Source organism: Onychostruthus taczanowskii, unplaced genomic scaffold (genome assembly GCF_017590055.1).
Source record: "Onychostruthus taczanowskii isolate IOZ18803 unplaced genomic scaffold, ASM1759005v1 scaffold118, whole genome shotgun sequence".
NCBI lineage: Eukaryota > Metazoa > Chordata > Aves > Passeriformes > Passeridae > Onychostruthus > Onychostruthus taczanowskii.
Genome location: NW_024498329.1, coordinates 88,245 through 115,823, shown reverse-complemented (window position 1 = coordinate 115,823; position 27,579 = coordinate 88,245). Strand labels below are relative to the sequence as shown.

Genomic DNA, 27,579 nt, shown 5'->3' with positions numbered 1-27,579 from the left:
AACAAGGCTGCTTTCAGGAGCGGGTGTGGGTGGCGGGGCCTCTAGCTCTTTAAGAGGGAAAATTGGGGTTGTAATCTGAGCGAATTTCTCCTTTCTGACAGGCGGGAGAAGTTACAGGTCCCTCCCTCGATCCGCTTTATTAAATATAGTAGTAGCGGGAGCGCTCGGCTGGGAGCAGGCGCCGGCCGAGGCTGTGCCGTCCCGGAGCCCTCGCCGCTGCCGCAGCCCCGGGGACGCGATGGGTGCCCGAGGTGGCATCGCCACCACCGTGCTGCTGCTGCTGCTGCTGGCCGGCCACCCCCAGCCCCTCACCGCGGGACCCCCGGCCGGAGGTGAGTCCGGTCCCCCAAACTGGGAGTGAGGGGTGGGAAATCCTGCGGGATAATCCTGCTCCTGGGGAGCTGGGGAGGCAGCGAGGAGCGCTGCGGACATGGGCGACCCACGGGTGGTGGCTGTCCCTCCCCGGGGTGCGGGGTCCTGTCCAAGCTGGCAGGAGCACTGTGTTTAGGGACAGTTTGGGGGAAGCCGAGGCCGGGAGAGGAGCGGCTCGCCGGGCTCTGTGTGCCTCGCTGGGCTCTGGTGCCCCGCTGGGCTCTGTGTGCCCCGCTGGGCTCTGTGTGCCTCGCAGGGCTCTGTGTGCCTCGCCGGGTGCTGTCCGCGGTCTGTGTGCCTCGCTGGGCTCTGGTGCCCCGCTGGGCTCTGTGTGCCCCGCCGGGCTCTGTGTGCCTCGCCGGGCTCTGTCCGCGGGGCGCACGGTGTGTGCCGTGTGGGATGCGGCTCGGAGCAGCTTCGGCCGGCGCCAGGGGCAGCCGGCGGGGGAAAGGCACTGTGGCTGCCCCGCCAAGCCCGGCGCCACGGGGAGGGAGCTCGCCAGCCCTCCCTGCCCATGTTTGGCCTTGCCACGGGAGCCGCCTGCGAGGGCAGCCCCTCTTCATGCCGGGCGCGGGGGCGTCTGCGGGCTGTCACCGCCCGGGGCTGTCCGTCCTGCGCGCTGCGGTGGCTGTGGCCCCGGGCGAGGGGTGAGTGCTCACCTCTCCCACCAGCACAGCCCCACAAGTGTCGTGACACCATCCCTGGGGTGACAGGGAACCAGCTGGGGCTGAGGGTCCCTCCTGTGGTGGCACAGCGCTGGCGGCCGCACAGGGTCAGCGCTGGGCACGGCGGGACAGAGGTGCGGGATTTATACCCAGTTTTCCCCATGGAGCAGCCAGGTTTGCACACCCAGCTCTTGTCATAGACGTGTGTCCAGCCTCAGCATCCTGCCAGCCGTCCCACAGCCCTGCTCCCTCCCTGCCTCAGCAGGCTCTGCGGGTCTGGATGGGGTCTGACCCTCCGAGCAGTGCCTGGGGTCTGGCTGGGCATGGCACTGCAGCAGCAGCACCTGCAGCTTTGAGCATGAAGGGCGATTAGAATGCACTTTCAAGTCCCTAACTCACCCCAAAAATAATATATCATTCCACTGAGCAGTGTCTCTTCCCCAAACCCCCCCCCCGGGGACCAGGACTCTGACCAGCAGTGAGGCAGGAGCTTGCTCCCAGCAGTTCCCAAAGGAATTACTGAAAACCTCCAGCCTTTAGCTTCCTAACCATCTTCTGCATCCCAGCCTGGGTCAGTGCAAGGAGGAGGATGATCCCAGAGCCCAGCCTTGTGGCCCTCAGCAGCTGCAGGGCTGCTGTTGGTCTCATGCTGTCCCTGTTCCCTCCCAGAGAGCAGGTGGCCTCTGGGACATGCTCCTTTCATTACCTTAGGCCTTGTTCTTTCTATTTTTTGCCATGCACCAAAATAGGAGGGCGCCTGGCAAGCTGAGTGGAAAAAAAATCCCTTTTGTTAATGAACAGAGTGGTCTCCTTCCTCCCAGCCCTGACCTTTCCATCCCGGGATGGGATTTCCCCACATGGATCTGTTACTTGCACGGTGTCCAGGGTGGGTCTGAGGGCTGCCCTGGCAGTCCCAAACTCTTTCAATGGTGAAGGTGCTGGAGAAACCCCCAGAAAACCCCAAAATCCCCATGGCTTTCACTGCCACCCCCAGACTCGCCCCAGGTGTCTCCCCCCATGGCTGTGACACGGCTCTGGGGGTCACTGGGCACCTCCCTGGTCAACACGTGGGGCTGGGGAAGAAAAGGGGGTTTACCCCCGTTTTCAGACACTGGGGACTGTTTCTGCACTGGGCTGAAACAGATGTGCCAGCTGTGACCCTGGGGCTGGGCAGCAGCTTCCCAGCAGCCCCCTGCAGCTGAGAACATCCCTGCTGAGCCCAGCAGCTCTCATTCCAGCTGTTCCCTGGCTGCCCACCGTGGGACATCCCATGTCTCCTTCAGGGAGAGCCAGGAGCAGCGTGCTGAGCATGGGGCTGAGGTTTTTGGGGGGGAAGCCTGTGTTTTGTGTTCCCTCCAAGCTCAGGTTCAGGAATCTGGGTCTTCCTGCCCAGCCCAGCATGGGAAGAGTCATCATGCACTTCATCAAATACAGGATTATACCAAAAAGAAAAAACACTCATAAAACTTGTCCTCTTGACATCAGAGTGTGAAGCTTTAGTAAACTGTTTTTCGACAGCCTGGCTCCCCTCCGGTTCCCAGTGAGGTCACCCACAGGCTGGGCTCCCCCTTCCCCAAAATCCCTGGTAGTGGAGGTCTGGAGTGAGGGGAGAAGAGAGAATTGGATGTGTAGACCCCCCATGAGCAGCGTTCACCCCGAGATTTCAGCAAGTGGGTGCCAAAAATGTGACACCCCCCAAAGTTTAGGCGGACCCCAGAGGCAGTGATGGGGTCCCGGCGAGGCAGGTGGGACACTGGCATGTCCAGGATACCTGCCCATGGGTAGGGAGCAGTGTCTGCCCTGGGGTGTCCATCCAGGATCCCTTCTGCTCTCTCCAGGTTCCTCAGCTCCACGGAGCCACCTCGGCTCTTCCTTTCCTCCACTTTTGGAAATCTGACTGATTTATTCAAACTTTCTTTTTTATGGTCGCGCCACATGTTTTAAGGTCATAGCTCAAAGCAGCTGGAAAAGTTTCCAGCTGATGGGAAAGAACAGGAAAAATGCTGAAAAGGGGGGAGCACACAAACTGGTATCGTGGGAATCGGAGAGGAATATTCTTGTCTCACTCTTATATTTAGCAACAGAGGGCTGTGGGCAAAAATATAATGAGCACATTCCTGCAGGATTGCAGGACAGGGTTAAGCTCACCCCGAGGAGCTCACGTCAGGTTGAAGGCTGGACAGGAACAGGGCCTGGGAGGCGGGAGCCTGCGTGCCTAAATAAAGCTCCGAGCACAGACTGTTCGCAGCAGGCGTTGGCCCAGCCCAGCCTCGGCTCCCCGGGGCTGCTCCCGTGGCCCTTTCCAGGTGCTGGGCTCGCTTTGCCTCCTTTTTGGGAAGGCTGAGTGTGAGCATCACCCCTGGCCTTCAGCTGGGAGTCTCCTAGAAACTCCTGTGCCCTTCCCAGCTCTCACCCGGGCAGTGCCAGCCTCGTTTGCCACCAGCCCCTTCGCCACGCTGCATCTCCAAACCCCTGGGGACGCAGAGGAGGGAGGGTGTCCACCAGAGCTCCCTCATTCCCAAACCAGCCCTTCCTGAGCTGTCTCCATCGTGCCCTGTGTTTGGTTGGACATTGCCATGCTGCACTGGGATGGGACACCCCTCAGACCTTTCCTGAGGTAAATAGACCAGAAAAAGGGAGGTCACATTTACCAATATAATCTATTGGTAATATATATAATATATATAACATGTATATATATATTTTTAAATATATACTACCAATATAATAGATTGACCAATATAGCAGAATATTATTAGGCATTGGTACATGAGGATAATTTTTAGTCTGTTGTATTGATAGAATGTTAATATATCTTATGAAGCATATCCCAAATACGTTCTATGAAGTCAAAGAACCTTTCACAAAGAGAGTCAGGGCAGCACTGGGATCTGCAAAGCCAGCTACAATCCATAGGAGCAGGGCTGCTGTAGCTCCTCCCAACCCCAAGATGGGGACCGTGCAGGTTTGCTGCCTGATTTGTCACCCACTGCCAGTCCTTTACCCTCAGCACAGACCAAACAGGGCCTCTCAGCTGGCATCAGGGTGGGGTGGGAGATGTTTGTGCCCTGGGCTGTGGATCCAGGAGGGTGATAAATTCCCGTTTTCCATCCCTCTTCCCCGGGTGTGCCGCCCCTCGTGGCTCCGGGCAGTGCCTCTGGGAGCTGCCCTGTGCCCAGGGACTGCCTTGGCTGCCTGACAGCCCCAAAGCAGCCCTGAGAAGGGCGGGTGCTGCCAAAAACTGCTGGGAGTGGAGAGAGTGATGGGGCAAACAGCATGGTTTGGAGGTGGCGGGGCCCATCACGTGCCTCCCAGACAAGGAGACAGAGAAGCAACACGGATCCATCACCATGACTCACTGGCTGGGGAAGGAGCTGTGAGTCAGCTCGGGATGGCCCTGTGAATCCCTGCTGCTACTTTTGCCCAAGTCTTGGCTTTCTGGAAGTTGTTTTTCCTCTTTGCTGCAGGCGGGCAAGGGATGGGAGGGTTTGGAGCCACCGACTGCTTGTGGTGCCATCCCCAGCTGTGCTGATGGGTGCTCCCCACCCTCGACCATCTCACACCCCTGGCGTGGTGCAGCACTGGCAGAGAGAGGGGCAAGCAGCAGGAATTTCCCATTCTCTTTTCCAGCTTCTGCCTGGGCTTCAAGGTTTTCCACATCCCATCCCACAGAAATTTCTGAGCCCACCAGGGTCATTTCCTCTGGGAGCTTGGGAGAAGAGAGGAAAGTCTTGGCCCGAGGTGGATGTGGCTGAGAAAGCCCTGCAGCCCTGGGAGGGGATGTGAGCACCAGCTTCCACACCCCCACAGCCCCCCCACAGCCGGGCCTCCCCCCGTGCTACAAATAGAGCAGGGATTTATTTTCTCTATAAACATCACCCCAGCGGGTGTTTCTCATGGATGGAAAAGTCAGGGATAGCAGGAGTGGGGAGGGGGAGGCAGGGAGGGGGACCTCTGGAAGGATGGGGGAAGAGGAGAGGACAGGAGAGGGCAGAGCTTTCAGCTCTAGAAGGAGCGGGAAAAAGAAAATACTAATTTTCTTTGCAGACAGTTTAGCATGTCAGCCCCAGAGGAGCAAAAAATATCCTCTCTTTCCCCCATCCACACTGCAAACCCCCATCTCTGTCTGTGGAGACACTCTTCTCTGCCCCCCACAGCACTCAGCATCACCAAAAGCTCATCCTGGCCGTGGTCCTTGGTGCCCTTTGGGGTGCAGGGTGCTGTGGGTGCTGCCTTACCAGCACAACTAAAGCTGAACCGCCCCAATTTACACATTTTACACCACAATTGCACCGTTTTACCATCCCCGTTGAAACATTTCCCCGTCCCTGAGCACTGGATGCTGCAGTTAAGGCAAGCAGGTATCTTCTGGCAAGGTTTCAACGCTCCCGCTCGTGCTCATTCTTCCCCCACAGTCTGGCTGATAGCTCCCCCCATCCTGGCACGTCAGGAACCATTTGACACCAGCGGGGCTGGGAAACATCAGAGCCCGGCGGCTGGAGCTGGAGCCGGCCCCTGTCGGCGCGGCCGCGGGCTGTTTGTTGACACCAGGCAGGATCTCTCCGGTAACACCGAGCCGTTCCAGGCGTGTCTGTGAGCATCCCCTGGCCCGGCTCCTCCAGTCCCCCCGGCACCTCCTTCCCCTCACTGCGTCTGGGGATGAGCTTGGGAACAGGCACTGGCTCTGCTGGACAGGCAGGGATGGGATTCAGGGATCTGCAGGTGGGATGTGCACCAGGTGCCCCACTCATCCAAGATCCTCCAGCACGCGGCTGGCTGGGATTGTCCCCTCCTGTGCCACCACGTGCCCTTCCTCAGGTCTGCAAGCCTCTCCTTCGCTGGGTGGGAGGCAGCTGGGGCAGGGAGCACCGTGGCAGCGGGTGCCAGGATGTGCAGGGTGGAGCTGGAAAACCTGCCAGCCTGCGAGACAGGGGAACAGGGCTTGGGAGAGAGAAAAAGACAGAAAAAATAGAACAAAACTCAGCTTCGAATGGTTTGGAAACCACGTCCTCTGGGGCTGCTACAGTATTTCCAGGCCAACTTCTCCTGGCAGCGGGAGCCTGAGTGAGCCTGAGTCACGCTGCAGGGGACGGCACAAAAGCCCCATTGAGCCTCTTGCTTCCCCAAATCCTCCCACTTTCTCCCCCCGCTTCACTTCCCAGGGCAAACACTCCAAACAGTGCTTCCAGCTTGGGTTTATTCCTTCAGTCCCTCCGGAGCCATTGAGCCACACATCGTTAAAAGCTCTTCATCCCTGCTCCTGCTCCTGCCAGGTTTTGGGGGTGCTCGCTCCAGGGGCGATCTCCCCAGCTCTTCCTAGAAGCACTGTGACCTTTGTGGGGGGTTTCAGGCTGGCTCCCAGCTCCTTGCCCTCCCCTCCATGGCTCTGCATCTGGCCGAGCAGGAGAGCTCAGGAAATACCATCAGCTTTAGGGCTGTGCTTGAATCATCGTAAAACCATGCTGGATAAGCCATGGAGCTCTGGAGCTCTAGCCAAGCCTCCTGGACCCTGCTTTATGGCCTCCCTGCTGTATCACAGCTCCTAATGCTGCTCCATAAGGATGGGGAAGGCAGGCAGGAGCAGGCACAGGCCCTGGGCAGGGGTTGGGGACTGGCAGGACACGGCAAGGTACAACCAGCCCCCTCCCAGGCAGCACAGAATTAGCAGGGGGCATGTTTTCACATTTTCCCCTGACCCCAGAATCCGTGGGCTGTAAAAAGGCTGTTTTTCCCCAAAGCTGTCAGGCTGGGGAAGGCGAGCGCAGAGCAGCTGGCCGGGGAACAGGGGAGAGGAACTGAAGGAATAAACACAGGAGGAGGGGTTCAAAGCGGCGTGGTGCAGCCAGAGGCCACCCGGCTGGGATGGGGGCGAAGCAAAGCACCCCTGGCCAGGACTCTCCTCCCATACCCAAAACAAGGGTGATGGCCCTTCTGGTGGTCAGCAGACCTGGGAAGGTGACCAGACCTGGGAAGGTGAGCAGCCACAGCTTTCCTGGTGGTTTTGTGGGTGCTGCTTTCCAGCAATCTCTGCTGGCCAGCACTCCTGGAAAGCGCCAGCCCCTGGGAGCCCAGCCGTGAGGGAAGGCCAGATGGAGAGGGGGAGGCAAGAACCAGAGCACTCATTCCCATTGCTGGGGCTGGAAAAGCACGCATAGCCCTGGCTCAGGATGTGGGAGCAGCAGTCCCTGGAATCACTGGGATTGGGGATAAAAGAAAAAGTCTTCTGCGTGCCAGGAGCTATCACAGCAGGGATGGATCTGTGCCCGTGACACCCCATCCCATAAATCTTGAGGCAGAACCCCAGGCTTTCCTGGGGCAGGCACAGGGGGACTGTGGTGTGATCCCAAGGTCCCCGCTGGGTGTGAATGCCCTTGCTGCAGGCTGAACCCAGCTCATCTCCATTGCACTGGGGTTTCTTTGCTGTGGAAACCCAGACGGGTGCTCAGCTCAGGTCTCAGGCATGTCTGAAGGCAGCAGCCCCCCATTTGTCCCCCAGCAAAGCCCCAGCCAAAGCCGAGGGCTACTGTGTTTGCCTTAGCCTCCTCTCAGGCTGCTCATTTCCTTTCCTGCCCATAAATAAAACCACACCATAAAACGAAGGGAATGTGGAACATAAGGAAGCCTTTCTCCAAAAGCCCATTGGATCCCTTCCTCCCGTGGCCCCTCCACCCAGTGTGGGGACAGGGGCACAGCCCAGCTCCAGCTCCGGGGGGCTACAGGTCCCATTGGGCATCAGAGCCAGGCTGGGGACAAGGGAGCCTGAGTCCCCAGGACCACCCACAGCGCTGGTCCTGCCCACCCTGCCTGCGCTCAGAGTGGGACGGGAGCCTTGAGCACACACTGCGGGGGGAACAGGAGGGGATCGAGCTGCTGAGCAGCATCCCCAGCGCTGGGCAGCCACCCCCGAGCCCCTCCAGCGTTGTTCACATTGCCCAGCCCCTCTGGTGTTCACATTTTCCTGAACCCCTCTGGTATTTTCATCCCCCGAATCCCCCCAGTGTTCACATGCCCCTGAATCTCCCCGGTGTTCACACCCCCTGAATCTCTCTGGTGTTCACATCCCCCCGTATCTCTCTGGTGTTCACATCCCCCCGAATCTCCCCGGCGTTCACATCCCCCCGAATCTCCCCGGTGTTCACATCCTCCCGAATCTCCCCGGTGTTCACATGCCCCCGAATCTCCCCGGTGCTCACATCCCCCCGAATCTCCCCGGTGTTCACATCCCCCCGAATCTCCCCGGTGTTCACATCCCCCCGAATCTCCCCGGTGTTCACATCCCCAGCCTCCCTGCCGTTTCCACAGCAGTGGGGGCGCAGCACAATGAGGCTGGACACGGGTGACCTCACTACCTTGAAAGTTACACAAATAAAAAAAAAAACAAAACACCACCAAACAACTCAGAGGGCCTCAAAACCAGCTCCTGAGGCTGCGGAGAAGGAGTGCAGCAGGCTGCCCTTGGGGCGGCCCGGCAGCACCCCAGCAGCACCGAATCTCCCCGGTGCTCACATCCCCCCGAATCTCCCCGGTGTTCACATCCCCAGCCTCCCTGCCGTTTCCACAGCAGTGGGGGCGCAGCACAATGAGGCTGGACACGGGTGAAGTGTCTCTTCCCCAAACTACACAAATTAAAAAAAAAAAACACCACTAAACAACTCAGAGGGCCTCAAAACCAGCTCCTGAGGCTGCGGAGAAGGAGTGCAGCAGGCTGCCCTTGGGGCGGCCCGGCAGCACCCCAGCAGCAGCCCGGCACAGGGGCCGCTTGTTGGCACAGGGAGGCGGGCAGGAAGGAGGGCAGCCGGCGGGCTGGGCTGCACCAGCGGCCGCACAAGCCCGGAGCTGTTCGGGCAACAAGGAGCTTTCACTCCCCGGCTGTTTTTCCACCGTTGGAAAAGCGGTGTGGCCGGGATGGGAAGCGGCTGCGAACACAGGGAGCCTTTCAGGGGGGCGCGTGTGTCTGCACGGGGCTCTCCCGGCACCGCTGCGGTCATTAAAGAGCCGCTTTAATGAATTCCAGTCCCTCCCTGCAAACACAGCCGGCCACCGGCCCGGGCCCCCACCTGCCCCACCGCAGCCTGAATGGAGCCTTGTTGAGCATCCAGCCCCTCCCCGGCTCCACACCCCAATCCCCGGGCGGGGTTTGCTCCGCTCCGCTCCTTCCTCCTCAGCCTCAGCGTCCTCCCGTGGCCAGAGCGATGGGGAGCCCTGCAGCCCCTCAGGGGCTCGGCTGCACCCCGGTGCTGCTCCCTCCAAAATGCTGTCCTGCGGCAGGGCTGGGGGTGCCCCACGCTGGGGCAGGGCAGCACCCACACACCGGCTCCCGTGCCTCCCACACGCCCAGGACACTGTCCCTGCCCCAGCGCCGGTCCTCTCTGAGCTTTCCGAGCACTTCCCTTCGCTTGGGCCTGGAGTTGGCTCCTTCAGCCTCCTACGTGCTGGGAAGGAGGTGGGAGAAGTTTCTGTGCTCAGATGCGTGTCAAAACACAAAGGAGAGCCCGAAACAGCCTCGCTGAGCCCCAAACACTCGGAGGGAGTGTTTGGTGGGATGTCCCACCGGGCTCTGCTCCTGCTCCCCCAGTCGGAAAATCCCCGAACACCAAAAAAGCAGCCACGGGAGAGGCCGGAGCGGCGGCGTTTGCAGCTGGAGGAGCGGGGGAAGAGGGCCAAGGCCGCGGGGCCGGCGCGTGTCCGGCGGCCGGGGCAGGCCCGGCGCAGAGGCCTCGCTGAGGGCCGGCTCCAGGAGCAGCCCCGCGCTCCGGGGCCTCGCTCCCACACCCCTCCTTACAGCTTCTGGCTCATCTCCTTGTTTTTTTCAATGAAAAAAAAAAAAAAAAAAAAAAAGACCCAAAAACCCAAACCCAAGTGACACTGCTGCAGTCTATAATCTGCTGGCTGCTGGCTGGCTGCTCGGAAACTGTGACGGAGGCTCCTCTCGCCTCGTCAACGCCTTTCAATCGGCTTGGCAAGGCATGGATGGTGATTTCCTGTGGGACGCAGCAAGATGGGAATGTCAATTGTTTTTATCCGGGGTGAGTGGGACATCCGGGGTGTCCACTCCAACCCGTGCCCGGGACATGGAGACCTCTTGCTCCCCATGACAGGAGAGGAGGGCCCCCTTGGGCATCTGGATGCACAACACTCCTGTGGTATGAGCATGGCAGCCTTAAATCACTTGAGATAGGTGCTTTTGGGGCATGGGAACTCATCCTCATGGGATGATCCCAGGAGCTCACCAGAGCCTGCCCAAAGATGGGGATGGGTGCCTGGAAGTCCCTCCTTGCTCCAAGTGATGGACCAGGATGGGGCATCCTGTCCTATGAAGGCCCCTCCAGAGCAAAATACATTTGAAAAGAACCCCAAAAAAGCCATGTTTCCTGCATCTTTTCCAAAGTGAAGGGCAAGGAAGAGGGGAGATAGAGGTGAGAAGCTGCAGATCCCTTCTGAAAGTGAAATGTCACAGGCCAAGTGGCTTCACATCCTGGCTGGGTTGATGAGGGAGGAGGAGAGTGGCCCTGAAATAAAGCAGGAGTCTGGGAGGACAAACAACAGTAACTGCCTCTGCTGCTGGAGAATAATTCTAGCGCCTCCTGGATCCGGGCAAGGGTCCTTCCTCCTCCCCAACAAACAGCACCACTCCCCTAGGCATCCGCACCTCTGGGAGCTTTTTATTATTAGTATTTTATGAGAGAAGAAGGAAAACATTTCTGGCAGCTTTGGTAGAGTGCAGAGAGGACAAAATGTGCTGGCTGCAGGAGCTGGTGCCCCCTGGCATACTGGCAAACAAGCTGGTCTTGCTGGAGCAGCCCCAAACCCTCATCCCCAGCACCCACAGCGAGACACTGCGCAGCCCCTGGGCGGCCATGGGAGCTGCTGGTGGTTCCAGCCCAGCCAAGCTTTCCCTCCCCTTGAAAACAACCACTCGGTACCCATCTGAAAAACATTTTTGAATTAGGGGAAGCCACTAAAATGTAGCAAAATCCCAGTGGGAGCTGGAGCATGGAGCACGCACAGGGAAGCTCGTCGGGAGCCAGCACATAACATCCATGGATGTCTCTGGGGACCACGTGTGCACACACGTGTGCCTGTGGTTGTGCAAGAAGGGACAGGAAAATTCCCTTTTCCACTGTGCCACGTCACTCCTGCTCACCAAGCCCCAGGACAAGGCAGTGCTGAGAGCCCCAGCACCCACCACCCCTGGCCACTGGGCAGGGCTGGTTTTGCTGGGACCATGGGAAGGAGGGAGCAGGTCAGGGAAGGACAGAGCCCTGAAGAGAACAGAACAGCTCCTCTGAGTCACTGGCTGCGCTGAAGAGGACAAGGAAGCCAAAGTGCCCCATGCCAGCAGCAGGCACGAGGGCCAGGGAATGAGCAGGCACCCTGACAGCCTTGCCCTGGGCTGGGCAAAGGGCTTGGTGTTACAGCAAAGGCCAGATATTTCCATGGTGCCATTTCCTCCCTGTCCAGAACGGGTGGGGTGATGGTCCTTGCAACACCCACGTCATCCTCCCAGACCACAGGGGAAAACTGAGGCACTTTCTTCTGCTGCCAGCGGCAGGAAATGATTTTTTGTGGTGTCCTGGACAAGGAGGTCTCCCCATTCCCAAAGGGCTCAGAAGAGCTTCCCCCATGCAGGGCACTGCAGGGCTCAGCTCTGAAGAAAATGGGAAAAGCTAAATCAGAGTGCTCCAACTCTGTGCCTGCCATGCCAGCTTTTGCCATCACCTCTACAGATGGTCCCCTTCCAAATGCCTCAGTGACTGTGGCTGTCCTGCAGGGTTGGGGTTTCACTTGCTGGGTTGGGTTTTCACCTACTGCACCACCCTGTGAGCAAAGCCTGCATTGCCCATTCCCACCCTGGTCATTCCACAGAAATTTAGGCAAGAGGAAAATGCATCCAGGGAAGCAGTTGTAAGAGCAGATGTGGGTGTTTATACCCAGACCTCGCTGTGCAGAAGGTTGGTGTCACCCCAGCATCCAACATCCATCCCTGCCTCCTCCAAAAGAGATCGGGGCTGGAACCCTGAAAGCCAAATTCCTATTCTTGTTCAGCAGGACAGATCTGGGACCCCAAACTTAAGTGTAGGTCAGCAGCTGGGTGGATCTGATATGTGCTCTAGCAAAGCACAGCAGGAAAGCTTCACACATATAAACCCCAGCAGGGTCTGTGACTACATATGGACTGAAAATGTGCATTTGCCCCCGTCCCTGACATATCCTCCCCAAACATTTCCAGCTTACAGGGCTGCAGTGTTTATGCTTAAGCACAGAGTTTTGCCACAGGCTGAGCTGGAGCCAAGCAGGATGGGTGGCTGCACGCCCCAGCCACACACATTTAACATGTGTGAGATGCACATGCATGCATTGAGTCAGCTAAAAACTAAAAGCGCTCTAAAATTAAGCCTGGCCACTCCCTGTGCTCTTAATCCTGCACTCTCCTGCCTCTGCCCTGTGACACAGTCTGTCATTTCATGACCACATGCCATTGAGCTGAGTCCTCCAGGGCTGATGCATACTGGGTGTTGAACGCGTTCCAGCTGCATCTCCAGGCGCCCACTTTGAGCCAAGGTTTCCATCCACTCTCACATCCACCTCTGGATCACTGGCACTCCTGTTTATTCCTCCAGCACTGAGGAGAAACACAATTCCTTTAATCAGAAGGTACTGAGGCCCTGCCACAAGTTGCCCAGAGAAGCTCTGGCTGCCCCATCCCTGGAAGTATTCAAGGCCAGGTTGGACAGGGCTTGGAGCAACCTGGGCTAGTGGAAAATGTTCCTGACCGTAGCAGGGGACTTGGACTAGATGAGCTCTAAGTTTCCTTCCAACCCAAGCCCTTCAACCCAAGGTTTCTTTAGGAAATTCAGAAAAAACAGACTCCCCCAAGGGTCTTTTTAGGCTGCTGGACTCCAGCAGCCTGTCAGATGGCAAACAAGGGAAGGGCTGATGGATGGGCTCAGAAGGCTCCATAATCACAGCACCCACCCGGGCGGGGCTTTGCAGAAGGTGTCCTTCCCTGCCTGACCTTTCTCCCTTCTCTCCCCAGCCTCTTTCTTTGGGGACAGCTTCGTGGAGATGCCGCTGGCGGACGCCTCGCGCACGGTGCGGCTCCACCTGCAGCTGTTCACCAGCCAGGGGAACGGGCTGCTCTTCCTGGCTGCCGGCCAGCCCGACCACCTCCTGCTGCAGCTGCAAGCCGGCCGCCTGCAGGTCAGCACCCATCCTCTCCCCGGGCTGGGGTCTCTGTGCCATGGCTTCATCCAGTGAGAGGATGAAGGGGCAGCCCAGCTGCCAGGACACCTGACAGGGAGCTCCAAGAGAAGAGTGGTCACAGTCTTGGAAGATTTGGTTAAATACAGAGAAACAGGCTCCATCTGGGAAAGCTACTCACCCCCTGCCTGGGTGATGTGGGGGGTGGTCACAGGGACACCCCAACACTGGCACCCCGTGTGCATTGCGTGGTCAGACACGGTGCACAGCACCCTCAGGTGTGAGGAGGTGAGACGAGAAGATCCAGGGAAAGAAGAGATCTCCCTTGTCCCAACTGGAACATGGGAAGCAATCAGGACAGAGCAATAAAATTCCCCATTGTGGTTATGGTGTTGGCATCCACCATGAAGGAAATGAGCAGGGATCATCCGAGGCACACATCCTGCCTCTCCTGCAGCCTGGGCTGGGCTACCAACCACATCAAACCAAAGCAGAAGAGCAAGCGAGCCACTGGCTAGAGGTGTCTCTAATGCAGGCCACATGTCTCACCAGCTAACCCTGTACTTAGGAAGGCTCCAGGCTGCTGCCCACGAGGAGCAAAGCCTGCTATTTCCCCTGCCAGTTCCCAGGGAAAGGGCTGGAAGCAGCCCAGGTTGCAAGGATGGAGGGCAGTGGGCAAGACAGGGCAGGGAAGGAGGAGCCAGCATCTGGCAGGGCTGCACTGTGAGAGGAGAGAAAAAGCCCAGCTGTGGGACTGGGAGATGGAGGATCCCAGCCCTGAGACTGGAGTTTGCTGAGAATGAGTGGAAAAGGAGAGAAATTCAGAGAGCAGGAAAAAGAGGGAAGGCCCATGGGGAGGATGAAGGAGGAGCACCTCCAGAGGTGGAGGAGTGAACCGAGGGACCAAAACCCTTGCAAGCACCTGGGTGTGGGTCCATGCAGGTGCTACTGGAAGGTGGAGAGATCCCACTTGAGCTGAGGATTTTGTGTCTTTCCCTGCAGGCCAGGCTGCAGCTGGGCTTGGAGGAGGTGACCTTGCAGTCCCCAGCAGGGCTGCAGCTCGATAACCTGGCGGTGCACGATGTGGAGCTGCTGGTGGAAGATGGCAGGATGACGCTGACCATCGATGGCCTCTTCAACAGCTCCGCAGACATCGCAGGGCCAGCAAGGGAGCTGGACATCCAGTACGGCCTCTATGCAGGCGGGACAGGCAGGCTGGACCTGCCGTACCTTGCTGAGGCCAGCCCTCCCTTCAGGGGGTGTCTTCACTTGGTGACATTCAACGGCCTGGATGTCCTCTCCCATCTGTCTGCTGATGGCAGCTCCAAGACCTTCCACCATGTCCAGGAAGGGTGCAGCACACAGTTCTCTGCAGAGCCTGAGGAGCCATTCGGGTTCCCGGGGCCACACTCCTACATTGCTTTTCCCACCTGGGACGCAAGGCAGGAAGCGACCATCGAGTTTGTGATAACAACGAGCATCACCCAGGCACCCCTCATCTACCACGCAGGGCTGGAGAATGACTTCTTCTACCTGGAGATCTCCAACGGGCGCCTGCGAGGGTTTGTGGAGAAGGGGAACGGCGTCATCGTCCTGCATAACAACGTCTTCATCAGCGACGAGCAGCAGCACTACGTCAAAGTCCACACGGACATCCACAAGTTTGAGATACTGATCGATTACTATGCTTCATCCACATCCAACCGGGGCATCAACAACTACCTGGACCTTCAGGGAAACCTCTTCATTGGAGGTATGGATGAAAAAGCTTTGCAAAGGCTGAGGGAGCACCATCTTTCTTTCATCTCGTTGTGGACCATGACAAACCACTCGTTTGTTGGCTGCTTGGAGGACCTCCGGATAAACCTGCAGAGGAGGAGCCTGCAGGATGCCGTGATCACAAAGGACATCACAGCAGGCTGTGGGAAGCAGGACCACTACTGGGACTACGAGGAGGTGTATGAGCAGGATGAGGCATCCACTTCCCCACCTCCAAATGGCTTTTCGGGAGCACCGGGCCTGGTGGTGGAACCGTGCCGGCCCGACAGCAGCTTCCCACCCGCCTTTGCCAACATCAGCAGGCTGCTGCACGTCAGCCCCCTCATCGTCTCCGAAGGGGGCATGGCCTACCTGGAGTGGAAACATGCCCAGCCTACGGTAGACTTGAGCCTGGCCAGCATCCGTCAGTCCCAAATCCTTTTCAGCATCACCAGTGACCCCAGGCACGGCCAACTGGAGCTGGACATTCCCGGGTCCAGGAGCAGAAGGAAGTTCACCTTGTTAGACATTGTGAATCGGAAAGTCAGGTATATCCACGATGGCTCCGAAGGGCCCATGGACCAGCTGATGCTGGAGGTGACAGTGACCACCCAGCAAGGGGTCCCAGAGTGCCTGCGGCAGGGCCAGGTGTACCTGCTGCCCATCATGATCAACCCTGTCAACGATGCCCCACAGGTGATCTTTCCCCATGGGAACCACATGACAATCCTGAAGCACACACGGAAACACCTGACCACTGACATCCTGCAGGTCCTGGATGATGACTCGTCCTGTGATGACCTTGAATTCCAGCTGCACAGTCAGCAGATGGAGGAGGGTTACGTGGAGCTAGACTTCCACCCTGGAGTGCCCATTGAAGAGTTCTCCTGCAGGGACCTGGAAGCTGGCAACGTAGTCTATGTGCACCAGGGTGGGACAAACTTACAGCTCACCTTGCAGGTGAGTGATGGCACTGTCCCAAGCCCCATTGCCACCCTGAGGATCCTGGCCATTGATCCTGATATCCGCCTGCTCAATAACACCGGCCTCTCCCTCTCCCAAGGAGGGGCCGCACGCATCACCACAGCCAACCTGTCTGTGGAGACGAATGCCGTGGAACAACGGGTCTCCATCCTGTACGTCCTCACGGAGCCTCTGAAGTATGGAGAGGTTCAGAAGCAAGGGAGCATGGGAGGGGAATGGAAAAAAGTCGAGTCCTTCCACCAACAAGACCTGGAGCAAGGGCGCATCCAGTATTTTAGCACAGACCCAGAGCACCGTCTGGAAGACAGCGTGGAGGAGGTGAGATTCAAAGTCCAGGTGGGGCAGAAGGTTTTGCCAAACAACACCTTCCTCATACGGATTAAAAGAGCCACCATTAAGATGAGGACCATGGCTCCCCTCCAGATGAAGAATAAGCGGCACAGAAATATCACCAGCAAGGAGCTGGAGGCAATGCTGGAAGATCCAAACTCTGCCCCAATTCCCTTCCACTACATGATCATCCAGGCTCCCAAAAAGGGAAACCTGGAGCTGCTTGGCAACAGGTTGACTGAAGGCTTTGGATTTACTGAAGAGGAGCTGCAGGGCAACCACCTGAGCTACAGCGTGACCATCAGGAACTCCCAGCAAGCTGAGGACTTCTTCCAGTTCCGCGTCCACGCTGGTGAGCAGCACTCGCCCGTCTATACCTACAGAATCAGCATTGGTGGGGACCCCGATGCACCAAATTTGACCAACGTGCTCCTGACTGTGCCGGAAGGTGGACAGGCCGTCATCTCCAAGGATCACTTGTTTGTGCAGAGCGTGAACAGCATGGACTACGTCTATGAGGTGATTGAGGGGCCAGCGCATGGGAGGCTCGCCTGGGCTGCATCCCACGGCTGGGCCTCCCGAGAGGAGATCACAGAGTTCACCAACGACGACATCCTCCAGCGCCGGTTGCTGTACCAGCACGATGACTCCGAGACGCTGGAGGATGACATCCCCTTCGTAGCCATCAGACAGGGCGAGGGCAGCGCCGAGTCTGAGGCCGAGGAGGTGAGGGGCGTTTTCAGGGTCTCCATCCAGCCCGTCAATGACCACAGCCCTGTCCGGACAGTGAACAGAGTCTTCAACGTGGTGCGCAACGGGCAGCACCTGCTGACCACCGACCACATTGCCTTCACTGACAAGGACTCTGGCTTCTCCGACACGCAGCTGGTGCTCACCAGGAAGGACATCCTGTTTGGAAGCATTGTGTCTGTCGATGACAGACGGCACCAGGTCTACCGATTCACACAGGATGACTTGAGAAAGAAGAAGATCCTCTTTGTCCATTCTGGGGCTGACCGGGGCTGGATCCAGCTACAGGTCTCGGATGGCCTCCACCAAACCACAGCCCTCCTGGAAGTGCAGGCATCAGACCCCTACATCAAAATAGTCAACAACACTGGTCTGGTCATCCACCAGGGCACCCAAGGGAGCATTGACTCCTCTGTCCTCAGCCTGGAGACCAACATGGACATCAGGTCAGATGAAGAAATAAGGTTCCTAATAACCACCCCCCCAAGGTGGGGCACCGTGCTGAGAGGGGAGCAGCCTGTCATGGCCTTCTCCCAGAGGGACCTGCTGGCAGGAGAGATCTCCTACCACCACAACGGGAGCAGGAACACCCGGGATGAGCTCCAGTTCACTGTAGAAGCAAATGAGGTGGCAGTGGAGGACACACTGGCCATCAGCATATTCTTGGACACCCATCCCAGCCCCCTGAGCATAGTTAACCACAAGGAGATCTATGTTTTCCAGGGGGAAGCAGCTGGGATCAAGGAAGAGGACTTAATGGTGAGTATCCCCTTCTCTAGTCATTCCCCATGCCTGCATGACTTCCCTGGCCACCAAACCAGGATGGCCACCCATGGGACTCCCATTGTACTCCCACCTGCACAGAGCCAAGGCCTTTGTCAGGTTTTGCCCAGAGGGCAAAGAGAGAGGGCTTCAGGTATGGCCTCAGTTAGGTGGTTCTTGCAGTCCATCCCACAGCAAAGCTTTGAGGGATTGATCGCACAGCAGGTGGGCTGTGGGGCAGCCAGCCTCAGTTACCAGCCCTCCCACTCATGCCTCATCTCCCCCACACTCCCAGGTGACCCATGAAGAGATACCTTCCCAAGACATAGTCTACATGGTGAGCAGCCCCCCAGCCTCCGGCTTCCTAGCAATGCTTCAGCACAGCCAGGATATGAACGAGCAGCCCAGCCTGGACCCCATCCAGTCCTTCACCCAGGAGGACATCAACAGTGGCAGAGTCCTCTACCTCCACTCCAAGCCCAATGAGGAGCGTGACCAGTTTGTCCTGGACATCACCGCCCGCAGTGCAGACCCTCTGGAGGGGGTGGTGGTCAGCCTGGTGGTGCTCCCCATCACCGTCCCTTTGGAAGTCCACAACATCACAGTGCCAGGAGGTGGCTCTGCTGCTATCTCCTCAAGCATCCTCCGCATTCCCAACGCCTACTACCCAGCTCTCGGCGTGGAGTTCAGAGTGCTGGAGCCACCCCGGTTTGGCACCCTCCTGAGCAGCCAGCGGCCCGAGCAGGGCGGGCTGCACAGCTTCACCTGGAGCGAGGTATAGCACCCATGGGCACCCATCTGCCCACCAGGCTGCTTTCCCAAGGGTTTGGGGAGAGCCCGGGGTGGTCTCCAGCCCCCAACCCCACTGGGAGGTTGGGGAGGGCTGCAGGAGTCTTCTTCCCATCTGAAGGGATGGAGGCATTTGGGGTGATGGGTTTGCTCTACAGCCCCAGATACGGGATAAGGGATACAGGGTGGGAATGCAGGCAGAGCACCCATGCTGGGCTCCAGGTCTGCTTCCCACAGAGAACCCACAGGGCTGCCCCTGAGCTAGTGGTGGGTTGCCATCATCGTCCCAGGATGGTTCAGGGTCACCTCCCCTGAGGGGCCTGTGGTACCCTCCGTGGAGGATCACCTGGCCCTTGCCCCGCAGGTGGAGAACCAGCAGATCCAGTACAGGCAGGATGGTCGCCGATCCCTCACTGACAGTTTCACCATCCTGGCCAACGCCTCCGAGGTATCCCGACAGAGCCATCCCCGGACTCTGTTCATCACCATCCTGCCCCGCAGCACCAAGGCGCCGCGGCTGAAGGTCAACGCCGGTTTGCAGGTGAGGTGGGAGGCCGCGGGAAGGGGCAGCCAGCCCAGCGTGGGCATCCCCCGCGCTCGCCTCGGGGAGCTGGGGCTCGGCGGAGCCGGGCTGCCGCCCAGAGGCAGGCCAAGGGGAACGGGGAAGGGAGGAGCGTTTTCCCGCCGGGGTGAGGCTCTGGAGGAGGCGGGGAGCGAGCGGTGCTCGCCGCCAGCCCGTCCCGCCCCGCCGCTGCTGCGGGGATCGGCCGCGAGGTGGGAGCATCGGCCCGCGCTGCCCGCGGCCAGCGCTGCCACGGCGGCAGCAGCAGCGCCTCCGCAGCCCCTGCTCCGGGATCACCCCCTGCAGCTCCCAGAGCAGCTTGCCCGCGTTTCACCATCACCGTGGAATTACTCAGCCATCCGGGCAGCTTTCACACCTCTCTTTACATCCATCCCAGAAAACGGCAGAAGGGAAGAGGTCTCACCTGCTGCTGAACTCCCACCTTCTGCTTCCAACCCCTCCCTGTCCCATTCGGGGTCACTAATGCAAAATTCCAGCAAAGAATTTAGTGGAAAACGGAAGCACAATCATCCCTCCCCCACCTCCCTGCACCTACTTTCACTATCCCGCGATTTCCCCGACTGGCAGCTGGAAAGCAATCTACTCCATGAGGAACATCGCACAGTTGCTTTGGGAAGGACTCTGGAGAAGATGCCCAAGGGGAAGGGACTGCCCTGTCTGGCCCCAAAGACACGCATTTTGAGGGATACCAGCAAAGTTTGGGAGGTACCCCCAGTCCCAGCTCTGTGCCCACTCCAGTTTTTCCCCTCCAGCCCAGAAAGCTTCTGACTAAATCCCTTTTGTAGACCTGCCTCACCTGGGCCAAAATTCAAGGGGAAGTTGACCCCTCAGCTGCTATGCCCGTGCCAGCCCCTTTTCCCACTCCAGATATCCAGTGTAAGCATGGCCTTCCCTTCCCTGCAGCCATCATGCTAAGAATAAGGATGAAAAGACAAAAAAACCTCCTAAAATTAAACTCTGAGGCAGCAATTAGTCTGCCTTTCCATGGAAATCCCTTAGCACCCTGGGAAGAGTGACCACAGCTGCCCAGAGGAGCTCTGGAGCAGGGAAAGGCTTCCTTCCCCCAACGGGAATGACGGGAGAGGCCCGGCCCTGCCGTGTTTGTACTCTGGTGAGGGATGACTTCAGTGTTTAAAGGTCAGGCCAGGCCCGGGAGAGGGATTGCACAAAGGTTTCCAGGGATGCCGGGGGACAACAGGCTGGGTCTAGACCCCAAAGTGCAGCCCCTTGGGAAGGAGCGGCAGTTTTTGGGCTGGATCTGAAGGAAGGATGGCTGGATGCCACCAAGACAGAGGCTTCACCGCCGCCCTGGAGCACACGGCCACGCTCCCGGCGCTGCTCCGGCACCTCCCCGCCTGCTCTCCCCGGGAGCAGAGGCGACACGGAGGCTGAGCAAACACAAAGAGCCCAGCGAGCGAGCGCAGAGCCAGGCGGAAGGCTTTAATAATTCAGGGAGGACGAGGAGCAGCGAGAAATGGGTCAGCTCCTGCAGTGTGGGCTCTGAGCCGGGAGCAGAGCTGCTCCAGCTGCCCTGACTGTCCCTTCCCAGTGGACAGCGGTGCCCTGGGGCTGCCAGTCCCCCCTGCTTTGCCCACAGGGAGTTTTCTTTGGCTCCAAGCCCCCAGTGTGATTGCAATTCCAACTGCTGTGGGTGCTGGGGAGAGGAAGCAGCCCAAAAAACTCAGTGAAGCTCCTGTCCCGGCTGTGTGTCCAGCAGCACTTCCCCCACCCTGCCTCTCCAAAGCTGTGTTTTCCAGCCTGCCTCTGCCATCCCGTGGGGACTGCTGAGGGATTTAATTTCTCTGTTGGCACCCACACCCACTCAAGCAATGTTTTGGGTTAGGCCAGCTGAAAACAGCAGAAAAGAGCTCATCCAGCAGAGCACCTCCTCCAGCGCCTGCCTGGGTGTTGTCCTGCAGATTCCCAAAATGCAGATTTCCTAGATCCCAGCCTCGTGATGCTGTGGGATGCTGCACATCCCACCCCTCCACCCCACACGAGCCGTGGCACAGTTCCATCCATGCACCCCATGATTTCCAGGCATCCTGAGGGCAAAGGACAGCTCTGGGCTGTGTGGGCAGAACCTGTTTGGCAGCACAACATTCATCCCTGTGGTCTGCCAGGATGGGAATGTGGCACAGGGTCACGAGCAGGGAAAATTGTTGCCTCCAGCTGGAGATGGGAGATGCCAAGGCTTTGGGGTGGCAATGTTCCCACGGGAGGGTCAGCACCACTGGATGGGAGGAAGTGGTCCTGGGAAATTCCTCAGTGGCTCTGAACTCAGCCACATATTTGTCATTCCTGAAGTGTTTGCTGGGACAGCCAGCCTTGCTGCAGGCTTGTGAGGGGGTGGTGGGACGGGAACTGGGACGGGAGCAGAGCGAGGAGAAACACCCAGCCAGGGAGAGACAGGGATGCCTGTGGTCATTGTGTGCCCAGCAGCAGCTTGTGCACCCCACTAAAACCCCTTCCCTGCAAAGCAAGGTCTCAAGGGCACAGCCCCTGCCACAGTGCCCCAAGTGCCCTTTTCCACTTCCAGTAACTGGGGAAACTGAGGCACACTTGCCCTCCAGCACATGCACTGCAGAGGCGCAGGCCCAGCTGTGTGGCACGTGCTGGCAAACACGGCAGCGCTGACGCAGGGCTGGGAAGAGGCCAGAAGATGGAGGCGTCCCCAGGACACAGACAAGGCACCCTTGTTGGGCTGGGATGTGCTTTGGCACCCAGCAGAGTGGTTCTGAGCTGAGATGGGAAAAAGGGGAGAAGTGCCGGGAGTGTGGCAGGAGGATTTCAGCCTCTCCCTGTCCCCCAGCTGCGGGAAGGTGCCACGGCTGTTCTCAGCCCCCACATCCTGAGTGCCGAGGATGAGGACTCCCCGGCAGAAGAGGTGACCTACTCCATCCAGCCCCCGGCCAACGGGAAGGTCGTGCTGAGGTCAGCGCCCGGCACCGAGCTCCAGAGGTTCACTCAGGCCCAGATAGACAACGGCCTCATCCTCTTCGTGCACCAAGGTAGGGCAGGACTGAGGTGCCCCAGCCCCCTGCACCACCCCACGGTGATGAGGACACAGGGGATGCCAACCTCATCCCTGGCCCAAACCCCTGATGGGTTAATGGGGAACTGCATCTCCTCTGGCCCCCACAAATGCCCAGGTCTGTGCTTTCCACAGGACCCCTGGATGGCGGCTTTGCCTTTGATCTGTGGGATGGTGAGAACCTATCTCCTGGGCACTTCTTCCTCATCAGGGCCCAGAGAGAGCCCATCATCAGCCTGGCCAGGAAGCAGAGCCTCACTGTCTGCCCAGGTGGGTACCAGCACGTTCCCCATCCTCCCAGTTCAAATGGGGCCCCCTTGGGACTCCTGCCCTTGCCCAAGCACTGCTGAGATGCCCCTGGCAGAGGTTGCAGGTGGGTGGCAAGGTGACTGGTTGAAATCCACACTGGATGTGTTTTCCAGGTGCCCTGCAGCCCATCACCAGCCAGAACCTGCAGGCAGTGAGCAACAGCCCCACCAGCTCCACCACTCTGTACTACAGCATCGAGCAAGCCCCACGCCTGGGCAGGCTGACCACCTCACAGGGGGAGGAAATCAGGAACTTCACCCAAGCCCAGGTGAGATTTCAATTCCTTCAGCCCCTCAGAACCCCGAACACAGCCCTTCATCACCCCCCACCACACATGGGGGTCCCAGTCTGAGCCCAGTGCCACCACAGGCACCTGATCCCAGGCAGGAGGCAGCACAAGGCTCCAGCTGTGCTGTGACTTTCCCAGCTCTGCCAGCAGCTGCTAAGAGGGATTAAGACCTGCTGCCCCCGCCTTGGATTTAGCACTGGGGGAGGCTGAGGGATCTATAATCCCTTTTCCTAGGCCATCTCCATGCTGCAGAGCCAGCCAGCCTGGCTGCTGCTGAAAGGAAGAGCCAAGCATGATTTTTTCACCCCTGCTCCGAAAAAACCCTTCTCCTGTGGGGTCAAATTTTGCAGGGCCCAGCAAGGGTCTTATTTTATTCTATCAGTCAGAGACACATAGGTTTACCCTCCCTGGAAGCTTCTCTGTGCTATGCTCACCCTTGGAGGATGCTGAGCAAGCTCAACCTTCCTCTGAGCCTCAGTTCCCCTAATTGCTAGGAGAAACATCATAGAATGATTCGGGTTGGAAGGGGATTAAAGGTCACCTTGTTCCTCCCCACGGACAGGGACACCTTCTACTAGATCAGGTTGCTCCAAGCCCCGTCCAACCTGGCCTTGAACACTTCCAGGGATGGGCAGCCACAATTTCACATCCTGGTAAAGAAACACCTTGAGCTCTCCATGGTCACTACCGTGCCACAGCTAGTGAAAATCCCCATTTCTTACCTAGGTAGAGCTTGGTTGCTCCATCCCAGAGTCAAGATAGGAGCTGATCAAGGGGTTTTTTTTTAATTTTCAGGTGGACAGCAAGCTGATTTTCTACCAGCACGAGATGCCAGGCAAGCCCTTCTGGCTGGCCCAAGATGCCATCCGCTTCCGTGTGGTCACTCCCACAACCATCTCAGATTCTTTCATCCTCCTCGTCCTGATCTCCTTCGAGGAAAATTGTCCCCAGCGCTTGACTCAGCTTTGGAAAAATGCAGGTAAGGGTAGGATGATGGAGAAGGATGGGACAAAGCAGCTCTTCAGGAGCACTTGTTTGTCTGAAGAAGCCAAATGTGTTGTTTTCCATGGCTGATACATTACATCAGACATCTAAAACTGCATCCAATTCCTTCTTCTGTCATTGCAACAAACTCTGACCAACTTTCATTCGTTGATTCTTATCCCTTTTCTCGCCAGGTCTGCAGCTCACAAGGGCTCAGCAGGCTGAGATTGACACCTCGGTGTTGGATGCCTCCAACCTCCTGAGCCAAATCCTGGTCCCTGAGAGGGCTGGATATGATGTTGTCTTCCTGGTGACAGAGCCACCAGCTCATGGACAGCTCTTGGTGGCCGGTGTGCCTCTGGAGCAGTCACGGCCGTTTTTCCTGCAGTCAGACCTGGCGGCGAGGCGTTTGGTGTACGCCCATGGTGGGGACAGTGTCTCCAGAGACCACTTCAGTTTCAAGGCATGGCTCCAGCCCCAGGAACAGCAGTCTGTCCGTCCTCCACAAGACGGGGTGGTCATCTCTGAAGCATTCAATGTAACAGTGACCGCAGTGGATGCATCACCGCGGGTGGTGAAGCGGCAAGAAGTGCTGCAGGTGCTGCCAGGCTCCGTGGTCACCTTGTCACAGGAGTACCTGGATGTGGCAGACCCACTGGTGTCCCCACAGGAGATGGTGTACAGTGTCCTCCAGAGACCCCTGGCTGGCCATGTGGCCAGTGCACAGGACCCCCGGGAGCCCATCAGCCGCTTCACCCAAGCCGATGTCAATGCTGGCCGCGTGGTGTTTGTTGCTACTGGGAGCCATGCTCCAGGTTCCTTAGCCCTGAGGCTCTCCAGTGGCCACCACCCACCCATCCAGACCTCACTGGAGGTCAAGATGCTGCCTGTCCTGAGCACCACTGCCAGCCCAGCACTGCTGGAGGTGCCCCAAGAGCTCAACAGGGCCCCCGTGTCCCAGCATCACCTGCTGGGTGCCGCACCACGAGGGGCAGGTAATGTCCTGTACAGGATCACCAGGGACCCCAGGTTTGGACAGGTGCAAGTCAACCAAAAGCCATCACGGGGCTTCTCACAGAAGCAGCTGGATCGCAGGGAGGTGATGTTCACCTTCAGTGACCTCAGGTCGCCTGAGGATGACTTCCAGTTCGTCGCCATTTCGCGGGCAGGAAACAGGACCGGGGTGGTGAACGTGACCGTCCGTGCTGCGGTGAAGACCCGAGCAGACAGCCTGTGGCCCCGAGGCACCACAGCCCTCCTGGACACCAGTGTCCTCGATGCCAGCGAGCTGGCCAACCACACCAAGAGTGTCCCAGTCTTCAAGGTCCGCAGGGCGCCCCGTGCCAGCCGTCTGGTGAGGGTATCCAGGGATCCAGGACAGCCCATATCCCCGATCGAAACCTTCAGCCAGAGCGAGCTGGAGCAAGGGCTGGTGGGGCTGGAGGTGCTGGATGCTGGGGACACCCAACAACCCCTGCAGAGGGACAGCTTTGTCTTCGAGCTGGTGGCTGCCGGCGTGCCACCAGCGCTGGCATCCCTGGAGTACGACATCGAGCCCTACAACGCCTCAAAGTCCTACGGTGTCACCCTGCTGACAGTCCCGCTGGCACCCTCACCCCCAGTGCCCCATGGCACAGCACGGAGCAGCCCCAATGCCAGCGAGCTGGGCATGTCCCCCACTCCCTGGCTGGCCCCCAGTGCCACCACTAGCCCCAGCCCCGGGGCAGGAGGCACCTTCCTCAGCTTCATTGAGGCCAACATGTTCAGCATCATCATCCCCATTTGCCTCATTTTCCTCCTGCTGGCCCTCATCCTGCCCCTTCTCTTCTACCTGCACAAGCGCAACAAGACGGGGAAGCACCACGTCCAGGGCACTCCCACCTCCAAGGCCAAGAACGGGGCTGTGCCAGACCACGAGACCTTCCGGAGGACAGACCCCAGCCAAAGCATCCCCCTAACGACTGTCACCACCCTGGAGGGCAAGGGCACGGGTCCCCTGCCCGCGGGCACGGGCTCTGGGGCACCTCCAGATCCTGAGCTCCTCCAGTACTGCCGGACTTCCAACCCCGCCCTGAAAAACAACCAGTACTGGGTGTGAAGGGCTCAGCTGCGGTGGCACGAGACCACCGGGGCATCCAGCCCCTCCTGCAGCACCACCGGCCACCTCCTCCCGGCTCTCCTCCTCCTCCTCCCTGGGAGCTGGCATCCCACAGATGCAGGAGGGCCCTGGGGATACAGGGGCTGCTGCTCCAGCCCACCTTGTAGCCCCACATCTCCTTTGGGCAGGGGAGGGGGGCACTGCATAAGCAACTGGGGACAGGCAAAATTCCTGAGCATCGCTGGGAATTGCTGACTTTGGGTGCTCCTTTGGGCCACCTGATGGAGGTCACAGTGCTGGGGGGCACCTGTTGACACTGGTCCCCACAGAGCCACCCAGGCTGGCCCAGTGGTGGCTCCTCTGAAGGCAGCACAGTCACCACAGGAGTGCTTTTCACAGCTCTTGGTAAGAGAGGGAGGATGAGGAGCAGCTTGCGCTGAGTCAGGCTGGGGATGAAGCTGCCCAAATTCCCCAGGGCTAGGCGAGACACTGAGACACTGAGACACTGGAGCAGAGGCTCAGAAAATATTCTGTGGCCAATGCCAGGGGAATTTAGGAATCCCTACCCACTTGGAGAAATACCCGCCTCGCTCTTGCTCTACTTGCCGTGTGCTGCATGAAGCCAATTGCACCGAGCCCTGGGGGGGCTGCACAACAGGTAGGACTTGGCAGGGAAGGGGGTCGGAGCTCACCTGGGCAGTGTGAAACCAGAGAGGAGAGCAGAGAAGCGGAGCCAGCACGGTTTTCCACTGTATACTCCAGTATGGCAGAAGTAAACAGAATAAAGTGCCTTTTCCGAGGTGCATCACTGTTTTCCTAAGCTCTCTCCCTTGCCAGGCCTGTTTGAAGCTGCTGAGCGACATTTGGAGGTAATGGACCATATTCTGGGCTCTTGCTCAAATTTTCCCCAGCCTGAAGTCCTAAAAACTTAAATAGAAACTGTCTGAGGGAGGGCAGAGGAAAAACTGAGCGCTGAGCTCAGGATGGGACCCAACAATAATACCCTGTGCTGCTCCAGCTGGGAATCTCATCACAGGGCACATCCTGCTCACACATGTCTGGGGGGAAGCTAACATGAGCCCAGAGGGACCACAGGGGACCACTTGCACCCCTGTCACCCAAGATAAAATCCAGCACATGATCCCTCCCTAAACAGTGACCCTGTGTGGTCCCACTCCAAGGCTGCAGCAGAGCTGGGGTGTTTGCCTGGATCATGCCAGCAATTTTCCTGGCTGGGTTTATGGTGCCAGACCTTTGCTGAGCAGTAAATCACACCTGCCCTGCTTCAGCTGGTGCTGGCACATCTCGGGGCACCCAAAGCTATCAGGGTGCAGGAAGGCACCTCATGTCCCCACAGGACAGGGCACGGTGGAAATCTGGGACCTCTGAGCCTGTTAGGCCCAAGGGGGAGGCTGATGGATGCTCCCCACCTCTAAAACCTTCCTCCTGCCTCATCTAGAGGGAAAAAGGAGCTTTCCTTTTGCTCAGAGGCAAATTACACCCTCTCCCCTCTGTGAAACGGGGTCAGGGTGACCGTGCTGCCCATGCCATCACTGGGAGATTGCCAGGGCCGTGCTGCTCCCAAGGGTTGGGACAACTTCTGCCATTGACTCCAGATCACAGCCCTGCACCTCCCTGTCTCACTCAAACACACTTTATTCTCTTCACTAT

At 58.4% G+C, this 27,579-nt stretch overlaps 1 protein-coding gene across 1 annotated transcript; it reads left to right on the top strand.

Moving 5' to 3' along the window:
* Positions 1 to 26,713, top strand: CSPG4 (chondroitin sulfate proteoglycan 4). Its single transcript, XM_041427650.1, has 10 exons — positions 1 to 332; positions 13,075 to 13,238; positions 14,241 to 17,819; positions 18,118 to 18,597; positions 18,976 to 19,152; positions 22,007 to 22,205; positions 22,364 to 22,498; positions 22,651 to 22,805; positions 23,622 to 23,805; positions 24,005 to 26,713. The coding sequence occupies exons 1-10, from the start codon at positions 239 to 241 to the stop codon at positions 25,906 to 25,908; spliced, it is 7,071 nt and encodes a 2,356-aa protein (XP_041283584.1). The 5' UTR covers positions 1 to 238; the 3' UTR covers positions 25,909 to 26,713.
* Positions 26,714 to 27,579: the final 866 nt, after the last annotated feature.